Source organism: Podarcis gaigeae, assembly GCF_964106915.1.
Source record: "Podarcis gaigeae genome assembly, chromosome: 1".
Lineage (NCBI taxonomy): Eukaryota > Metazoa > Chordata > Lepidosauria > Squamata > Lacertidae > Podarcis > Podarcis gaigeae.
Window position 1 is genome coordinate 48,513,416 of NC_139678.1, and position 21,836 is coordinate 48,535,251.

General features: G+C 42.9%; 1 protein-coding gene across 8 annotated transcripts in view; it reads right to left on the reverse strand.

Moving 5' to 3' along the window:
- The window catches only part of TMEM229B (transmembrane protein 229B), a 37,687-nt gene that overhangs the window by 4,894 nt on the left and 10,957 nt on the right, over nucleotides 1-21,836 (reverse strand). The window contains exons 2-4 of one of the 8 annotated variants that reach the window (XR_014566504.1): nucleotides 17,025-17,261; nucleotides 3,303-3,351; nucleotides 172-523 (exon numbers count right to left, since the gene is read on the reverse strand). The exons of 1 other annotated variant lie outside the window; for it this stretch is intronic. Coding sequence is in view for 3 of the 7 variants with exons in the window: in XM_083748118.1 (XP_083604244.1) it covers nucleotides 3,303-3,332 (30 nt within the window). In the remaining 4 variants the exon portion in view is untranslated. 6 more of the 8 variants (XR_014566505.1, XM_083748118.1, XM_083748117.1 and 3 more) reach the window with 6 other exon arrangements.

The window sequence follows — 21,836 nt, forward strand, 5'->3', positions numbered from 1 at the left end:
GCACACAACACAATTACTTCTTTCTCCAGTTACACTACAGTGAACCTGAGACCATAGGGTCTGTTATAAGGATCAATCTATACTCAGTTACTTACCTGCATTGTAAACCACATAAGGCTATGATACAATTAGGGTATAACCACATCCCATTTAAATCATTGCACACTCCAAGAGATTTTAATGGGTCTTTATTTAGTACAACAATGTGGTAGGTCCCGTATGTAACACCACAGTGATACAATCCATGCACAGGCTCACAACCTGCATTAGCTGAGGAAGACAGAGAGGAAGAAAGATGTCAAAAGGCTTTGTGCTCTTTTCTTGCTCTTTTTAGTTTGTGTAGTTCAAGTAGAGAAGCATAGCAAGCTATCTTCCATTTGTTTATTTTTAGGTATTCCCACTGTGTCTATGCTTGCTTCTTTTCCCTTCTAGAGGAATTCACCTTCCTGGGCTGTATTGTTGCTCAGTCCAGTACAGGCTGTGTCTTGTGTCAGGAGATCCCTGACTAGCTCTCAAATCCATCCTGAGCAAGGAGATGGATAGAATAAAAAGGAACGACAAAAGAAGATTAAATGAATCTAATTATCAAATCAAGTCAAAAGAGCAGGGATTTACAGGCTTCTCAGTCATCAGCAGAAAACATCAATTTATATTAGTCAAAGGGTATTTTGCTCTGCTCCTCCCACGCATCTGAGGCCAACTTCACTTGGGGACCATTGAAAAATAAAAAGGTTGAGAAATAGCATGAAGACATAGAGTCATTTTTATATGAAATAGATTATCTTGACCCATTCCAATCTGGGTTCAAGCCCGGTTCTGGGACAAAATCGGTCTTGGCCATCCTGATGGCTGAGCTTCTTCAGGAGGGAGAGAAAGACAGAGATGGGAAGTGTAAACCTGCTCCTTTTTACTGGATCTTTCAGTGACTTGATACCATTGACTAGGGCATCATCTTGGGGGCAAAGTTTTCCTGTGGTTTCAGTTCAACTTACAGGGTAGATTTCGAAGAATTATACTATATGACTTCCCTTGTCCCCTGGCAGTTGATCTGGAGGGTACCACAGGCACAAAACTATTTAACATCTATATGAAGCTGCTGGAGGCAAGCATTAGGAGATGCAGAGAGAAGTGTCACCAGTATACTTGTTTCTCTGTAACATCTGAATCAGGAGAGGCTGTGCATGTCCGAAAAAGATGCCTGGATGCAGTTATGGTTTGATAGGGCTTTTAAATTGTGACTGAATTCCAACAAGATGAAGATGATGATGATGAAGATGATGATGATGAATAGATTTCCTATGGATGGGCACTTCCCAAGTTTGGAACCTGCCCTGGATGGGGTCGCACGTCCTCTGAAGCAATAGGTGCATAGTGTGGAGGTGCTCCTAGATCCACCATTTCACTAGAGCCCAGGTGACCTTAATGGCTCCAAGCACCCATTATCAACTTCTGTTGGTGCATCAGCTATGACTGTTCCTGGATAGGAATAGCCTTGCCATGGTGGTCTATGCACTGATAAATTCATGTCTATATTACAGTACTGTAATATGTTGCATGGGAGGCTACTTTGCACATGGTTCAGAAACTGGACCTAGTGCAGGTGGTGTTGAAAGTTCTGCTCTGGCCAATTGTCAGCTACTGAGCTGGGTTTAGGTTTTGTCAACATTTAGAGTTTGAAACAACTCAGGACAAGGGTATCTAGTGGACAACCTCCCCCAGTACAGTATATATGTATAAATACGTAGTTCTACAGAAAGCAATGGCTGAGGAAGGAAAGGTTTGCTAGAGCCAGAGAAAGGCAGATAATCAGTGTAGAGAAATTTATTTCAACAACAGAACTCTCTTGCTGATCTGCAATAAATTTGATCTCTCAGAAAGTAGCCAGTGCAGATGTGGCCAAGACACACTTTAAAAGGTAATACAGTAATAATAAAACATAGATCCACCAATATGGTACCTGATCAAAACTGAGTAAGAATATCTGGCTTGCAATTATATTAGATAATTTTAAGATTATTATTAGATAACGCTGAGGGCTAGGATAAAGTTATGAAGCAAGCAGCTACCACTTTGGAGTGAATAGGGGAAACAGACTCAGGTTACCTGTTTATAGTGAATCTATCCTGGTTTGTTTGTTTGTTTGTCTGCCTGTCTGTTTTCCGAGGAAGTTAAATGGCATTGCGTCAAGCAATTGTTCCACACTTTCATGTGCATTCTTCTGTCAGGTTCCTTACCACAGTTTTCTGGTTTTGGAAGCAGGTTTGTTGCACAAGAGTGCCAAATACAGTTTAAGTTCACAACCTGAATTTGCCCATTTGTGATCAAACCCAACTGACAAAATAAGTAACAATCTGGAAGCAGCCTACTCTGGATATGTAATTATCAGAATATTCCCAACAATGCTACAAAGTGGCTGGACAAATCTTCCAAAGTTAACTTCTTCAGTGCAATTTAGTGTATAGAGACGTATCAAAAAACAGGAGTCAGAACCTTCCCCATTAGAGAGCCCATCTTCCTCATGAGCTTGGAAACCAAAGACAATCAATCTAATCCATGAATCAAATAGTGATTCGGTTGGATGTCTTGCTTTTCCCCAACGCTTTTAATAATAAAATAATTTTAAATATTAAGAACAGCTTGTTCCTCAATTCAAACCAACATTTTAAAAAAGCATTCCTATGTTTTCAATTTTAATATGATTATTAATAGTAATGATGATAATGATGATGTTTAAGCACATCTTGTTCCTGTATTCAATCAAACCTTAGTTCCTTACGGGGGGCGGGACCCAGCAATTAATAGTTGAAGAACTGCTCTAAAAAAAGTGGCATTTTAACAGGGGTCAAATGAACGAGTTCTGATTCAGCCAGCTTCAACAGGAAACAGGAAAAATGTACTTCCTCAATCCTTACGAGATATTGTACATCTAATTGGTCTGTACATCCCACAATGAGTCTGTGACTTGCTATATACATCTAGAGACCCCCATAGCTAATACCTCCTTATAAGGTTATTTTGGTGGATTCTAGGTTCAGGAAGAGGGGAAGTCACACATACTAATGGTGACCTAAGGAAATAACTTAGCTGGCCAAAGAGGAGATCCAACTGCACTGAAAGCAACTGAGCTGTGCTTGCGTCTAAGCAATATGTGCAGTTTACCAATGAATTCAGGATTTGGAGAAAAGATTGTGTGGAAACAAGTTACAAAAATGTATTTCATTGCTTTATTATACTTCCCATAACTGAAAAGTTGTTCTGTGCTTTACAAAAAAGATCTGTTTCATTGGCAATTCACAGCTCACCTGCCTAGATTCCTCCACATTCACAGGCATGTCTGGGCTCGTACGATTCCTACAAGATAAAATTAAAAAGTGAACTAAGATTCTAGAAAAGGTCAATGTTTCCTATGGGGCTCACAATGGAACAACCAAGCTGCAAGCGAGAAACACTCAAATCTCTAAGCTGCATGGGCAAAAGCCACCTCCTGGGATGGCTCAGAATACACTAAGAAATGGTCTGACTTACAATTCTGCCACTCTTGATGGCTATTGTTGGGCACCAATAGGAACTGTGGACTTTCAAAGCTACAGACAATCATTACAATAAAGTTGGGCTAGGTAGCTGAGTATTCACATTTAGGGGTGATAGAACTGCTCAATAGGTACACCTAGAGCTATCTGGGGGAATAGGGTTGTCCCTAGTGACCCAAGTAAAAGCCCAAGTACTAGCGGGATTGTTACTGTAAGTGGCTGACTCCAAATGAGGCAAAATCCCACTCACAACTGTGTAAGCAGCAGTGTCAGAAGTTGCCATTAAGATGAAAACAGCCAGTTTTGAAAAACTGGTTTCAATGGGTTTTTTTCAAGTGCTTAACTCAGTCTTGAAAAACCGGGCTGAAATGCTGACGGTGCCAGGGAGAACAGATTAGTCAATTGAACAGTTCTCTGAGAGATCATAAATAGAGGGAAGAAAAAGTACTGGAATCAGGAGCATTTAGACACTCAAGGATCAAGGGGGGGGGGCAGGCGATGACCCAGCAGCAAGGCAGGAGACTGTTGAATACCAGCAACTATAACTGGTTTTAAAACCACCTGCAAATTTAAACAATGTTTTAAAATGGGGATTTTCCTGTTTCTGGAAAATTAAATGCTTAACGTTATTCATTTTTTAAAATCAGCTCTATTTGTCTGCCCTTGAAAATCAGTCCTCCACCAACTAACCAGCATACAGGTACCAATTACTGTGCATAGCACAAACAACACACGGGCAGGACTGGGTTCCAAAGCATTTCTTCAAAGAACATTTTGTATGTTTCCTATGAGCAGCCTGGATTTACTTTTTGACAGCTGGCATCTGAGGCAAGCCCCCTGCAACGTTTCAGACCATGTTTTATCATGAGGAGGACACGTCTTTGTTTTTGTTGTTGTTGTTTTTGTGGAATAATATTTTATTAGATCTTAACAAGAAAAAAGGTTACAATGACAACAAAAGAAAAGAAAAACAGGACAAAGAACAAAAAATAACACCAAAAAAGAATAAAAAATACAAAAGCCAAAAAATTCAACACAAAAAACAAGAAAAAAGGAAAAGAAAATTAAAAAATCCCTCCTTTCAATTTCTCACCGTTCTTTTACTTATTTTCCTGACTTCCTCTCACCTCTCTCTTTGTATTCCATTTAAAAATTTATTCAGCAAATTCATACTATTACCCAAATCACTTCATTTTTGCATTAATATCATTAAATTTTATCTTATCCCCAAATCTCTAAAATTTCTAAATTCAAACCATATTTAACCTTTCTGCTTAAGCCAATTACTTCCTTTCCAACATCACTTAATGTTTCATTAGTATTACACTAATTCCATAAATATAAGTTTATTACAAAAGGCATTTCTCATTCTAGATTTATTCAACGTCCCTTTTCCTGGTTCTGGGTAATGTCAGTCCTTATGTCATTATGGAGGAGGACACGTCTTTGCATGACTCGCATGTCACCCTCCCATGGGATCCTTAGCATGCCCATTCGCAGCAACTCAGCCTGAGGAGGTGGCTCTCCCATCATCTGCAGACTCCGGGAATGACTCCCCGCCGTTTCCCCTGCTCCACAGTCAGATGGGTGCTGGGGACTGTAGAATCAGCTATGAGCCCTTTAAAGATTGCAGACAGCTTTCCAAGGGAGGGCACAGCCTCTGAAAGGGAAAGCCCTACCAGCCTTTCTAAGCCTTTGGATGGCTCTGGTCCTTGGCTGAGACAAACACCTTCCATAGCTCAGATAGCAGGGCTGCCCAGGAGTCTGATTGAAAGATGCCTTGGGAATGTATAGCACTTCCCTTGTGAGCCCCTAAGCGCCAGCAGAACAGGATACACATGACCATGCCTCAGGGGCATCAGTGTCCCTAGTAATTATGAGGTATAAAAAATAACCTCAGCAAATCCTCTACACAGCTTTCTGGAATCTGACCCTCAATTTGATCCAAGCGGAAGTTTTCGAACCTTGCTGCAAATCTTCTCCCTGCCTCAAAATATGAAGCGGCACTTTTGCTTGTGCTCCTTAAACTTCCACAATGCTCCCAGTGAAATGTAAAACACAATAGATGGGATTAATTTAATTGTGTCATGTTCCTAATCAAACAACTATATCTGATGGGAATAATGGACAATTTCCATATTCCCCTATATGTCTGTATAGTATGAACAAGAAAAAAGGTGTACATCAGCCTCTAGTATCAACACCTCTGAACCAAGCTTGCTGGGAAGTAGGGTTTTAGTTTCTTTGTACTTTTTTTGGGGGGGGTGCAAATTCTGATACACACTGTCTTGATCCATACACTCTGGGAATAAGGTACCAAATTTGCCTCTCAAAATGTACAATACAGTTATTGCTTTTTAAATAATGTTCTAAATTGTTTAGGATAAGGTGTAAACAAAAATGCATGTATATCCGAAGTTAATGTGATCTTCTTATGCAGTTTTGTTTTTTTTTTGAAAACAACAACTGCAGATTGATGCAGAAGCAAGATGGAATGGACTTGTGACATTGACATGGGCTGGAGATAACCTGAGGATATACCTCTTTTGTCTAAAACACTTAAAAGCACAAGTCATCCTTTTTTAACATATGAAAACAGGCTTCCATAGACTGTCACTGAGGGGGAACATTCACTGCTTGGACCTGCTTCTTAAAATGAGCTACTGCTTTCAAAGAAGGGAGAGCCAGGTCCCTGAAGTCGTTTCCTTGGCAGTAAGCCATTCTCTTGCCACTTTCCAGCAATTATCTTACAACAGGGAGTATTGTGTTCCTTACACCTGTGGTTTACAGGCTGCTTAATTAGCCATGGGAACATATTGTATGGTCAGTGATGACTTTCACACATAGAGCCGCGTCTTTAAGGCATTTAGAGAACCATAAGCAAATTGCAGACCATAGACTGTTTGTTGCTTTTTTGAACCAATAGGCGATATTTGGTCCAATAAACAAAGGAAAAAGACGTTAACAGGTGTCCTATCACAACAGTTGTACATTTATATTGGAAGCAGATGCTTTGCCCATCTGTGTGAGCTGCACAGCAGAGCTTTCGGTAGCCATGCTGGCCCCACAGAACGTGACTCTCAGAACATTTTAATTATTGAGAGTTTCTACAAACCACTGAAGCAGAAACCATCTCCATGAGATTATCCTAGAACTGAAAGCAGGTTCATATTCCTATGAAGCTCCAACAAATTCAAATGGCGAGTGATATGAGGCCAGAGGTCAAAGTTCAAGCACCTATTCACATATTGAATGGGTCTGCTAACGCTAGCCCAGGCAAGGGCTTCCACTCCTTCCCCCAAACACCCAGATCTGTGGCTCTGTAGGGGTCAGGAGAACCCCCAGAACCATTGCCACCTACCCAGATACTATCTTGATGCTAACTACACTACAAGCTGCATTTGGGGTGTTCTTCTGTCCTACAGAATCATACCATGTCCACCAGCCAGTTCAGAGTTAGCAACAAGCCACATTTCCACTCAGTTAAAGTCTTACCTCAAAATTTGCTGTGCTGCTTTTCCATCCCGAATTTTCATGAAGGTTCAACAGCTATTCCTCATCCCACCCCCCCACCCCCCTTAGTCACAGTCAATGACTAAGCAGCTGGGACCATGATGAATAGGGTGGCTGTGATTGTTCTTTTGTTCATTTACCACTGATACACAAGTGCCTGTAGATATGGCAGAAGCAGAGAGAGCAGATGGGCCAATGATGAGTAGAACATCTGCTCCCCTACTTCAGAGGCCACCTCTAACAGTTGGCTTTCTGTGAGCAGTGTCTTCTGTGCCATCTGCTATGCCACCCAACTCCAAACTGAAACATATACATGCAGATGCAGAATCTCAGCAACTCATAACCCATAGTGCTTGCATGCTGACATAAATTGTACTCTGATGGCTTAATCTAGCCTTTGCCAGTCTGGGCTCCTCCAGATGTTTTGGACTATAACTCCTATTAGCCCCAACCAGGTCAGGTACGGTTAGCTTGACCTGTGCCAGGACTGGATTCTGGTATCAGGATAAAGCCCTGGAGCATGTGAAGTAATAAAACATGCCAGTGAGTGGACAAACGCCCAGCTGCATCTGCAGATTCTGCATAAACCAGTTATCACAATTAGCATTCATACTTAATGTTTCAGCAGAAGACAACTTGAGGCCCAGCACCTATGTTTTGGGATTCAGCACTCAAATGCCCTGTCTGTTGTGTGTGGGTGTAACGAAATTATGGACTTTGCTGCTACTTCATAGCAAGAAGTCCCCATCTGCACTTTCTGCTCAAGGCAGGCGCAGTCATATACACGGCCGGTAAAGGCTGAAGTCACGGGATTCACCGCCCTGCCTACACTGCACTTGATGACAGATCTTTGGACCAGCTGTCCCAAAGGGCCATCAATAATGTCATCAAGGTCCTCAGTCAACCCTGGTTTTAGATTTCCATCTCAGTGCATTTCCAAAGCGAGCAGAAATGTTGGCATGTCTTTAAGGAAAAGCAAGTCTTAAAAGAAGTGGGCAGATTTCGGCTTGCTCCAGAATTAAAGGGGCAGCTGCTATGGTGACCCATCCAAAACTGAAAATCTCCCACTGATTGTCACTAATTAATCTAGCTCCAATATGTGCCATTTATGAGTCAACACGACACTTTTCAGGCATTGAACACAAGTCAATGGAGCTGCTCTTTTCTCTTTTTTTTTATTCCTATCGCATGTAACATTTTGCAGCTTAATCTTAACTGGCAATTTTCTTGCTGACGCACGAGTCATAAAGGAGTCCAGGCCACTGAATTTCCCATTACCATATCGACTTTGATGGCCAATTGCAGGGGCAATTGATTTGTGCCTTTAAGCTATGTCAATAAAAAAGCTCACAATGCACTTTTCATTCTAGTGTTGTGGCTGGACAGACCACAAGACTGGACTTTGGAGTGAATGGGGGATTCTACCACCCCCATACAAAGAGCAGGGGTGATCCAGGACAGGACCCCATGGGGAAACAAAGGGACAAAGTCTACTTATCACCCATGCCAATATTTCACTCCAGATTGGTAGGTCCACACGGGCAATTTACTTTTTAAAAGCCATGCATGCAATTGCTAACTGCGGGAGTGGTATCTCATCTCATTTGGCCCTAAGAGATACTGTATAAGTTAAGACACATTAAGATTTTTAAGGGCAACTGATTTCAAAAATCAGCATACAACTCAAGAGCTCAGGGGTACATTTTCATGCTGACGCCAAGGAGCAATCATTGTTTATTTATCACTATGGAAGAGGCTATAACATGTAGTCTAGCCTGCATGTTAATTCCTTTTCTTGAGAGCAGAAACACCTTGTTATGATAAAATACATCTCTCTCTTCTAGGTAGCAATTTCCCTCTTCTTAAATTTGGGCATAGTGAACCTCCCCATGTAAACTAGGGAGGAAAACGTTGGACTGATAAACAAAAACCCTCATATAAAATATGAAAATAAACAGACACAGATAAACTGCCTTTTACTATCATTAGTCACAAAGACTGTTGGTACATGTAGCTCAATTCTATATATTGGGGTGAGGAACCTGTGGCTCTCCAGATGTTGTAGGATTTCAGGCGTCATGGTCTATTTCCAGGAATGCTGTTCAATTTTGTTATGTACTTTTTAATGTGCTTTATTTGTCTAATAACTACTTTTGTAATTCTGCGACTCTCTTCACATTGTATGCTCCCTTGAGCATGGTTTTAACTACAGAAAGGCAGCACACAAATAAAATGATGGTAAATTACAATCCAATATCTGGAAGGCAACAGGTTCCTAACTCCTTCGGTATGCTGAATTTTGTATTTCTGGAGATGTGCTCACTCCAGTTATTGCTTTGAAATATGAGGGAGCATGGAGGCCTTTCCCACCACCGCTGATTCTGTCATTTTGCTGAATAGAAACAGAGCACAACGATCATTAGAATTAACAAAATAATCAGCACCAAGTTCCCTTTACCACAAGTCCAATCCTTAGAATTTGAGTTGCTTTATCACAGTGGGACACAAAGCAGGCAAAAGTGAACATGAATAATCCAGTTGTCCTGATGCTAGGTGATCTTTGCTTGGGGCAAAGTTTCAAATGTAAACCATATGGAGAGCAAAGAGAATTATATTACCTTGCAACGGCTCATTTCCTGGAGCGGCTCTCTGTCTTACAGTACAGTATGATTGAAATAAAATCCTATTCACAGCCTGCTCACCCTTGGAGAGGAAACAAAGTGAGCTCTCTCCTGCCGAGTGATCACTACACTCAGCAGCTTACAGAAACCCGGTACTTCAGTCTCAAAAGGAAGTTGTGTGAAGCCCACTTCCTGTTTGCAAAGCCCTCTGGCAGCTGTAGTCATGATCTTTTGGAAGTCACTGTACAGACTGCTGAATCATCAAAAAAAAAAAAAAGGAAAGATATGAAACACCTGCTACATAAACTCCATTAGAGGGAGGTAGAGGGCGATGTCATGGGCCAGGAGTCAGCTTCACCTGCTGAGCAGCAGCCTGAAGGAGCAGAAGGTGAAGTGACTCCACCTACTGCTGATCAGCCTTCTTGCTCCTGATGAGAACCAGCTGGCTCCAGCTTTCTTAAGCAGGCTTTCCCGCCTCAGTCAGTTGCTAGAAACAGCATTTGTCATTTCTGACTAGATCTTGTGACTGTGGACCCTCAGCTTTCTTGACGCCCGAATCGTCTGACTATGTGTACTGAGGTACTTCTGACCTTAGGACTGGACTGAACCTTGCATACAGACTCTGCCTCCAGGCAAGTACCCCCCTGACACTTGGCTGGTTGGCTGACTATGACAGGTGATGGATGATATGTCCACAACTTCACAAGACCATTCAAAATGGACGTTGGCCTATGAAGTTGCAGGAAGAAGAAAAATGTTGTCTTGTTGGAAGGAGCAACCTGCCAGAAAAATACACACAATGCCTAGAGGTGCCCCTGGACCAATGTCATTGTCACTGATACAGCCCCATCACTATATCAGCGTTTTTTTAAAAAGTGTGGCATTTATTTTAGCTTTTCTTTGGTCCAAAGACTGCATTCAGCCTTGTCCAACCCCCCCCCCCCCGGTAAATCAGCAAATAGTCCTCCTCATCACAAGCAAGTACACTGTACCCAAAGTTAGTCAAGTTATTTTGGAGGACGACACTGAAAAATCTCACAAGTGACTCCTCAATCCATTATATGCCTACTTAACATGAATTTAAGCTTCAATTATTGCTGGTTGTGATTTTTGCATCTCATTGTCACATAATCCTACCTTACCTGCCAACTAATATTTCACTTCATGTATTTGTCAAAGGCAGCTTGAGTCTACAAAGGTTTATGCCATAATACATTTGTTAGTCTTTGTGGTGACATAAGAATCTTGGTTGTTTTTAAAGAACTAACCATTTGCTGCCCTCTTATGATATCCAGATTCAGTTATCCAAGGCAGCTGGCTCACTCTGCCTAATGGCAGGGCTGGCTCCCTGTTATTGTCTGTGCTGCTACCTTCTCTAGAAAGTTTGATAAACAAAGCAAGGAGAGCTCCCCTCTCGCATGTCTGCTTCCTTTTCTTGAAAGGAGGATATTGCTGCAGCATAGTTATTAGCTATATAATTAGTTTTATAGAAATTATTCAATATCCTTTTTTTACAAACAGAACTCATTATGGCCATTTTATCAGTTATAAATAAGCACAAATAAATACACAAGAAGACTGTCTACCCCAGAGGGCAATGGCACAATAAATATCCAGGAGCAGAGCTAGTGTTGCCTGCACAAAAGACACAAGTGAGAAAAGGCCTTCAGTTTGAAAACGCCAATTCCAGATGATATGAATGTCCCATTATAAGTGTGTAGGCAAATACCTACAGAGGTCTGGCACAGAAGGTACATAAAACAGATTTCCTCCTGGATAAAAGTTGAACAACAATTTCACAATGAAGGATTAAGCAACCCAACACAAATTATACAAGTGCCGTTTTATTATTTATCCAGTAAAACCAAAATTGCTCCTTCAGATATAAATGCTATTCAACATCAGAACAAGCAACAGCTTATTATAAACAGTACTGTCAGCAGTAGGTCACCTGCTATACTATAATGACAGATCAGAGCAATTGTGTAGAGAGGAAATCATGGAGAGAAAATAATGACATATTATCCAAGAGTGTATAAACTCTGTCCTGGAAGATTCATTCTGCTAAGACAACTCAAATTCTGCACCAAGAGAAGCTGAACATTGTAGTCTCTAGACCAGGGGTGGGAGCCTCAGCCTCTGAGCTAAACCTGGTCCATCAGGCCCCCTTGTTTGGCCTGCTAGGCCATTTTGGGGGAACCATGTCCTCCTGGACCACACCTGATGACATTCTTGATATCAGGCATGGGGCAGGTAAGGATGGTGCTTTAAAGGAACAATCAAGTGGGCTCCCGATTCTTCCATCGCTGGGGCAACATGGACTCCCAGCCACCCATCAGCTCATGGGCAAAGGGAGCATGCCATGCTCAAGGAAGGAAAAACAGTTTCCATTCTGCATACATTATGCAGACATTATGCATGAAGTATACATTTTGTGTACATATTATGCAAATTTAGCCTATTTTCATATATACGCTCCTTTTCCCTACTTTATTTCCCTTCTGCAAGTAGTCATTTGGAACAGGAAGCTGCTAAGGAGAGCACTGAAGTCTTCCCCATCCTCAGAGAAAATCCCTTGCTATTGCCCTTGACAGCCGTAAGGTCTAAGCTTGCTCTTGTAGTAGAGCGACTTGCAGTGCAATTCTACATTTCTACTCAGAAGCCATTTCTACTGAGTTCAATGCGCCTAAGAGTGTAGGGCTGCAGCCTCATGATGCTGGATGCATATGCTGCATTTTCGTAAGCCCTGAGTGGGAGCACAGGCAACAAATGCCCATCATCCATCCACCCTCTGCTTGGTTGTGAAATGCAAGGAACCTCAAGGTTCTAAGGGGAAGCACTAGATGCCACAGGGGAAGCCAAAGATTCACATTCTAGTCACAGTTGTGGATTAAAGCAGCTTTCCCCAGCTAGGCAGGCTCCAGCTGCTTTGGGATACAGTCGCCAAGCAGCTCCAGGAAGCACAGCGGAGCTGGCAAGAATTAAGAGGAGTTGGAGGACGCCAAGCTGGGGAAGGCTGCATTAAACAAACGCTCTGGTTATTGACATGATTGGTTTGCATCTGGTTCTATTTGTAATGAGACGGTTCACAGCTAGGCTCTATGTTTCTGTATGATGTGTGAGGCTTAAGCCAGTCTGGATGCTTGCAGTTGTGCCACAATGTGTTGGTTTAATGGACTGCGACCCAGTCCAAATGCTAAGGCACCAAGAAAGTGGATTCGTAGATCAATGTGTGTGTGTAACTTATTTAAACAAAAAAGATTTATTGGCCTTCTTTGCCTTCCTTGAAAAGATATCTCATAAACTAAAAGTATTTAAAAGGCAGAACTCAAATGGCATTTTTTTGGAAGACTTCTATAGTGGAAAGATGGGATACAAACGAATAAAATATTTGCAGCATTTATACCATGCTTTCAGTGTTGCATATACTTTATTACAATATAACATAAGGTAGGGCAGTACTGTCAAATAATCCTGGGAAATGTAGTGTACCCTTCTCAGAATTACAGTTCCATAACCGTTAACTAACTAGAGTTCCCAGGATTCTTTGGAGGAAGCTGTGTGCTTTAAATGTATGATATGCATGTAACTGGCTACTCCATATCTTTGTTCTCCTCAGCAATTACTAGCCCCTTTTTCTGGAACATTCTAAAGCTGACAAAGCAGTGATCTTGCACTAAGGGTCAAAAAATAAATCTATTAATTGCACAATTGCCTCTCCCTTATTTCTAAGTAAACAAAAATGTGGTGCCAAAGGCACAGAGACTTCCTGTCCAGAGGCTTTAGATTATGCTCCAGTGCTGTTTTAAAAGCTCTTAGCTGCTAACCAATGTTTTCATTGTTATAGCAACAAATCAGTATGACTTATACAATGGAGAAATTGATTTAAAACTGTCTTTTTATTGGTGACAACTTGCCTCAGTTGAGATCGATCCACCCTGCTCAAAACTCCAAAAATAAAAACTTGTAAGATTAAAAGCAACTCTAGCAGGAACAGAGTGTTTCTTTTCTAGCAGGAATATAACATTTCCATGTTGCAAGTACAGTGGTACCTCGGGTTACATATGCTTCAGGTTACATACGCTTCAGGTTACAGACTCCGCTAACCCAGAAATAGTGCTTCAGGTTAAGAACTTTGCTTCGGGATGAGAACAGAAATCGTGCTCCGGCGGCGCAGCAGCAGCAGGAGGCCCCATTAGCTAAAGTGGTGCTTCAGGTTAAGAACAGTTTAAGGTTAAGTACGGACCTCCGGAACGAATCAAGTACTTAACCCGAGGTACCACTGTATAATAATAAACCTGTTTAAGGCTCACACACAACATCTGAAGAGGCAGGCAACTTGCATATATACATATGATAGCACTGTGAGCAAGTAAACCAGTGCAATCTCTTTATATCATGATGACTATGAGGGGCAGAAGCAAGGGTAAGAGGCATCTGTGTGTGTTGTTGAGATATATGTGTACAAAAAGAGAGACAGAGAGCACCATCTGCTGCTAGTGCAGCTCAAGCATTACCTTAAAAATCTATGTGGATTTTCAGTTAAAGAGCCCTAAACATGGAATGACTGTCTGGAAGAATGAACCCCTTCCAACTCCATTTCTCTCAGTGCTCTTTGCTCAGATGATAATCAACAAGGACAAAAGCAAGCATAAGCACACCTGTGTCCATCTCTGGATTTCCAGGTGGCTCCTCAATTTTAATAGTTTTGACTATCTTGCCACACAGAGGGTCGCACATTTGCTACCTCTGAAGTGTAAGAAGTGCTCCACAGCAACATTACTATGGAAACCACCCGGGCATTTCTTCAAATCCTTCTCTGTTGAACTATCTTAAAAGTAAGCCATGAAACCTTGCTGTGAGTTCTTTGCCATCCTTGCATCTGCACAGCAGACTAACCCAAAGCAACGGGGAACATTTCACTGTAAGGCTTATTTTCTTTTGCATACTTTGAGCTCTCTAAACCAGAGTCTAGCAGTTGTACATATCAAGACCACAGCTTAGAGCAGTACAACAGGGGATCATTTTAACCCTCCATTTAAGGAGTCTCTTTTGACACATCTACAAGCTTCTATACTGTGGCATTTCACAAAGGTCACTACCGAAAAGAACCCTGTTGTATGCGTCAGCTTATATAAAAATCTTTGTTATTCATAAATAGTAGGGAATGAAACTGGGCATGCCAATGTTCTTTTTACTAAACTATGTATAAATCCCCTTCCTGTGTTATTCATATGAAGGGAAATCATGCAATGACTGGGAGCAGGTGCACACTGCCTGCCTCATCCTTAGGGTTGCATGGCCAAGCTAGCCATGGTCTCCAATAACTGAATAAGAGTCCTTTTTGCAAATACCTGCTCATGCAAAGTCCTCTGTCATCCCCTTCTGCTTGTGCCCTCTTAAGTGTCCCATGGACTGCAAGAAGATCAAACCTATCCATTCTGAAGGAAATCAGCCCTGAGTGCTCACTGGAAGGACAGATCATGAAGCTGAGGCTCCAATACTTTGGCCACCTCGTGAGAAGAGAAGACTCCCTAGAAAAGACCTTGATGTTGGGAAAGATTGAGGGCACAAGGAGAAGGGGACGACAGAGGACGAGATGGCTGGACAGTGTTCTCGAAGCTACCAGCATGAGTTTGACCAAAATGCGCAAGGCAGTGGAAGACAGTAGTGTCTGGCGTGCTCTGCTCCATGGGGTCACGAAGGGTCGGACACGACTAAACAACTAAATAACAACAACAACAGTTCCCTAAATTCAGAAGTCATGGGGATTAGTTCTTGCACAAATGGTGCTGTGTGTTTATACCCAAGACTCAGTTGAACCTGGATTCCGTCACATTTTCTAGTGCAGCCTTTCTCCACCTTGGGTCCGTAGATGTTGCTGGACTACAACTCCCATTATTCCTGACCACTCACCCTGCTAGCTAGGGATGATAGGAGTTGTAGTCCAACAACATCTACAGACCCAAAGTTGAGAAAGGCTGCCTAGTGTAACCTTGGCACAGATTCAGGGGCAGGGCTATGCAGGAAAAAGCAGGTATGGATACGGCTCAGCCATAGTAGTCCATGCTCTGGTAATCTTCACTACTGCAATGCTGGACTTTCAAATGCTGCTGCAATGTGTTATTTTATTGCATTTACTGTATTTTATCCCTTTGTGCTGTATACTGTTCCAAGAGGCTAATGTCTTGATAAATCTGTATAAATAAGTTGTGCTATGCTCCCTGCTTCTGTTGTAACATAATAGTCAGGACCAGATAAATATCACCTACAGTTTGCAGTTTTTGCAACAGACGACATCCATGTGCCTAACTTCACACATTGCAACTGAATTGTGACACATTTATATTTCTAACCCCTCTCTCTCTCTCTCTCTCTCTCTCTCTCTCTCTCACACACACACACACACACACACACACACACACACACAGCATGAGAGCGCCCTGGATGACATCCAACATCAGTCATACTCAGAGCAGACCCACTGAAATCAATGAACTTAAGTAACTTAAGCACATTGGTTTTAACGTGTCTATTCCGAGTATGACTTAGCTGGATATCACTGGGATCTGGAGAGGAGACAGTCTGACTGGAACAACCTTGAGATGGAGTGGCAATAGCCCATTGTTAAGAAACCTGACTCACGCTGGGGTTTAAACACCTGCTTTAAATAGCTAGGTCATACACTCTCCTCCACAGGATATACAGCCTGTTGGATCAATGGCAACCCGAGCAGCAAAATGTAAAAGAAGTTACTGAATCCAATGGAAAGAGCTTAGCCTCAGTGAAAACAGGGAAGGTAAAAGGTGGCACCATAAATCAACAGCAGGGACTTGAGCAAACAAAGAAGAGGAAGTTTGGCAGCCCACAAGCCCTGTTTCACGGGCGCTGGATAGACAGCTTGGGAGAATGAAGTTGTGTTTCCTGCCGACCTGGACTAACCCCTCTCCCCGCTGCTGCCCTGCCAGTGCACCTCTGCCGTGACCTAAAGAGACCTCGACCGAGGCAGGGAGAGAAATTCCTCCTCCCAAGCCCTTAGCTGCCAACTCCGATATGGACAACTGCCCAGCTAGTAAGTGACTCCACACAATGAATTTACTTCACTGAACAGCTATTAAATCAGCTTTACTTCTTAAGATGGTGGCTGAAAGCGAATCAAAGCCTTGTCTGTTTTTAGCAAGCTTTTGGCAGAGACAAACCTGCTTTGCTTTCTCCTGTGCCCGCCCGCCCCCGCTCCTAAGAAAAGCCCCTTGGCACGTAAACAAGGCCATTTCCAACTCTGGGCTGAGCCCTGCCCTCCCCTGCCCACCACATGGTTCTTGGTAAAATTAGCCAAGCCACCTTTTTTGGCCTTACTTACCTAGAGAAGGGATTCTAGCAGGCTGCCCTTGCTACAGAACTTCCTGGACTACCACAGTTTTGATGGGGCAGCAATTGGGGGTCCAGCCTTCGCCCTCTTAAGCCAGCATCACAGCAGCTGCTGCAATCCTTTGAACTGGAGGCTGACAGAAGCAACAGCAAGCAGCATCTATAAGGGTTTTTATCCTTTGGAAGTCGATCTGTGTCTGCATCTCAGCAGCTAGAACTCCCAAGCAGCCTAAATGGATGAGAACGCACAGGAGGCATTTGGGGGCATGAATTATTCATTCCCTTGTTCAGATCTGCTGCCAATAGATCTACAGTCTTCTTCGAGGCCCGGCATGGGACTCCACTCTTGTTTTCAACAGTAATGGAAGACATCTAGGTTTCCTTTGATAGTCCTCGAGGACAAACGATAAGGGGCACTTGCTGTACTCAAAGCAACAGGATCAGGCATCTGGGAGTCAGCCCAATGTTCCTTTCTGAGCTGTGATCACCACTGCGCCACCCGGCACACCTGGCGAAATTTTGTTATCTCAGAATGGTAGCAGCATTCCTAGGAGCATCTGCCCCCATTTGGTCTGTAATAAACCTCATTCAGTTGCCCAGAGAGATCAATGCAAGCCCCTTTGCGAAGGGCAGGCAAAGCATTTGGGAGACCTCGGTAGAACATTGCATTCACACCACTCAAGTTCACGTCACACTAGCTATTCCCTTGCTTTTTTAACGAATGTGGACTTGAAAATATGGGTGAATAACTTCACAAAATCACAATGTGGAACAACCTGCCCCAAATGCAGGAAACCTAAGGCCCTTGAGAATCCAAGGATCCATTTATTGGGTTGTTTCTCTGGAAGAAACCCGGCTCATGGTCTGAACAATGGTCAAAACAAAAAAAAAATTCCTTCCAGTAGCACCTTAAAGACCAACTAAGTTAGTTCTTGGTATGAGCTTTCGTGTGCATGCACACTTCTTCAGATACCATGAACAATGGTCTGAACAATGTTTATCACCCTTACCTAGCCAAGCAGTTCTGGAAAGGAAGGAAGAACAGATCCTTCCCAATGGATCATCCCTCAGGACTTGGATAGCCAACCTAAGCAACCCTTGCCTGGAGAGGAAGGGCCTATCCACTCATGTCTAGACTGCTGCCTGCTCTGTTGCTGAGCAGGATAGAGGTAAAACCACAGCAAGGCATGAGAGTGGCATACGCAGTGCTATAAAGCAGCCTTTGTCACCTGATGTGTGTCAGTGTCTACATACAATCATATTGTATCATGCACAGATATTTGGTGCCAATGGTTGTGCATCTATGTGAAAATTGTGTATAGCCAAAATTTCATTTCCCTTGGTTGGCATGGGGGGGGGGGGAGCCCTGCAGGGAGGCTTTCCATGTAGCTCCACTGCTTCTCCTCACTCATCCTCATGTGAGCAACTGGCGAGAGGGAGGGAGCCAAAGAGAACTAAAGGGGGAACACAGCAGCGGCAGAAAGAGAAAGAGATGCAGGCAGAAGAAAAAGGCTGGAATGGAATCTGGAAAGGGTCTAAAGCCAAGCACATAATGTATGTTAAATGCACGCAAGATGTGACTTAACTGTACATATTAGCAGCTTAAAATGCATCAACCCTATATCCCCGTGCTCCATTTCAAGTCACTTTCTTATGTTGTTGTACACACCAGAGAGGGGTTGGTGATGTTTTCACCTGATGTACATTAGCTGTGCCAAACTCCTGTTCAGTGTAATGTGTGCATGCACTGTCATCTGTGCATGTGCAACACTGTCTCAAATGTACACACCTCAGCTTAACTTTGGCCTACATTTTCGAATCAGATGGAAGCTGGTTTTAAGGCATCAAACAGCATAATTTCTCGATAAACTAAAGGATACATAAGGATTGCGGCTAACCTCATGTGAATGCACTTTCAAACACCAGCAGTGGACTCTGGAACCAGAGTCTATGGTAATGTGTACACAGCCTTCTACTTGGGTCTTGGCTGTGGTACAGGTGCACCAAAAGCTATTCACCACTGCCTTGGGAGAAACTTATTCCCCCTTACTTGCAAAATCCTGACTTTAGAGTTGAGGAGAGTTGGCGCCTATCAGGGAGAGGAGCTAATTCTCAGCTACAACACAGAGAGTAGGCAAATGGATGATTGCTTACTTAAGAGACACTGCATTGCTCAGGCAGTCTGCAAGGCCCAAGGGTATTCAGACAACAATGCAGCCCAATGCCACTCTGCTTTTAATGAGACAGTAGCTAAGATAGGCCAATTTTGTGGTGTATGAAGGTACCTTAAGCATTAGTTACCTAAAGGGAGATGCTAATTGGACAAAAGGTGTGTCTTAGTGCTTTGGAGAACTGTATTAAAGCATAACTCCAGAACCACAGTCAGAATCCTCTGGGAAGCAACTATTAAAAATAAGCTCTTCTGGGAAATGAGACATCGCAGGGGAAGAGATTCTGAATTGATGCAAGCTTTATATTCACTGGATGGAGTACACATCAGCATTCAACTGCCTAATGATGGAGATTGTAACCACCAAGAAAAGAAAAGAAAACTTGTTCCGTTGTCTGGAGAAGCTGTTTTCAACAGAGCCCAGCAAAGGAAGCGTGCAGCTGTATTGAGGCAATACTGGGTGTTGAAATTTTGCGCTCCTAACAATTTTGTGCTAGGACAATCATGCTTGTGCCCCTCCCCACTACACTACTGTATTAAGAGTATTAAAACAATCCAACCTACCAGGTAGAAAGCTGCAACAACCCTGTGAGAACACAGCACCCAAAACGTTTTGCTCCTTGCCTCCAATTTGATTTCTGAGAAACAAGAGGGTAAATGGTAGAAATAATCAGCTTTGTAGCAAATCTGAATGCCTCTATTTTGCAGACTCTTCGCTTACAGTTTCAAGTTTGCTGCCTATTACAATGTAAATTAGCAAAACTGCAGGCTTTTTGAAGTCATTCCTGTGTATAAAAACAAAGCATGGAGCTGTTGACTGCATTCATATAGCTCTAAGAAAAGTGTAGGCAGGCAGCCACATTGACTAATGAAAGCATGTGCCTGTCTGGAAAAGAACCAGAACGTTTGATTGCACAATCACGGGGTCTCTAAAGAAAAATGCCGTAAGAACAAACTGTTGAAAAACTGAAGGACTTTAGCAAAACAAATGATGGAAGGTATAGCACTTTTGGGGACGCAGGTGGCGCTGTGGGTTAAAGCCTCAGCGCCTAGGACTTGCCGATCGAAAGGTCGGCAGTTCGAATCCCTGCGGTGGGGTGCGCTCCCACTGCTCGGTCCCAGTGCCTGCCAACCTAGCAGTTCGAAAGCACCTCCGGGTGCAAGTAGATAAATAGGGACCGCTTACCAGCGGGAAGGTAAACGGCGTTTCCGTGTGCGGCTCTGGCTCGCCAGAGCAGCGATGTCACGCTGGCCACGTGACCCGGAAGTGTCTCCGGACAGCGCTGGCCCCTGGCCTCTTGAGTGAGATGGGCGCACAACCCCAGAGTCTGTCAAGACTGGCCCGTACGGGCAGGGGTACCTTTACCTTTTTATAGCACTTTTATATAGCTAAAACTGAAAAGTGTGGACAGATGCAAAATTAGCCCTACTATTTTGTTTTACTCCTCATATTAAGAACATAACCAATAAAGACATCATCTTCCATTTACAGTACAGTATTAACTGCACCTAGATTAGTGATTGCTAAAAATGGGGAAACGTTTAAATGAAAATCTTTTTGAAGCATGAATTTTGCAAGTATGGGACACTGTGCTTAAGGACAAATTAACCATTTCACAAAAAGAATATTGATATGGGGTGAATAAGACTCAAACCATCTACCGTATTTTTCGCCCTATAGGACGCACCTAGATTGGGGGGGGGGGAATAAAGGAGAAAAAAATTATTTTCCCCCCTCCCAGGCGCAGGGGAACCCGAGCTTCCCTCGACACCAGCCCCCAGAACGGGACCCAGAGCGATGCCGAAGCTGCGTGCAGCTTTGGCATCGCTCTGGGAGCTTGCGGGGCTGGAGGAGGGGGAAGCCCTCCGCCAGCCTTCTAACCAAGTCGGGGGACAGCGGGAAAGGCGCGCTGCGCCTCCCCGCTGTCCCCTGAGCTTGTGGGACTGGCGGTGGGGCTCTCCAGGCTTCAGCGAAAGCCTGCATTCGTCCCATAGGACGCACACACATTTCCCCTTCATTTTTGGAGGGGGAAAAGTGTGTCCTATAGGGCGAAAAATACGGTATATGACATGGTATCCTTCTAGGGACTTTGTTAAGACAATTGAACATGGTTTTCACCTTCCATCAATTTGTGGAACTGAATGGAGATACACTTTCATTTGACTGCCTTGCTTGGAACGTCTAATACTACAATCATTTTTTTTTTCTGTACCACTGCTAAATTCTGTATTCCTTGTATGGGTATGTTTTATTACTTGATTTTTTAAAAACCTGCAATGTGGGATATATCTTAAAAGTGATACTTGAGAGATTCTGACAGCTCTCATTCCTGTGACATCATTTTACATTTTGGCTCTTTATCCGTTTGACCTTTAGCCTAGCAGTAATACATCTGAGGTTAATTTTGGGTTACTAACACTGACACAAGATCCTATAAAAACTGAATTTGTGCAACACGATATTCCGTTAAAGCTTTAATTCTCATTATTGAAATTTATTATTAGCATGCTTTTGCAAGCACACCAAATGATAAATGGTACACCTTAAGACTCCAATGAACCAGGAAAAGGACCATTTTGTTAAAACCCCACCTACATCAGCTCTATCAAGGTTTAAATTAGAGTAAAAATATA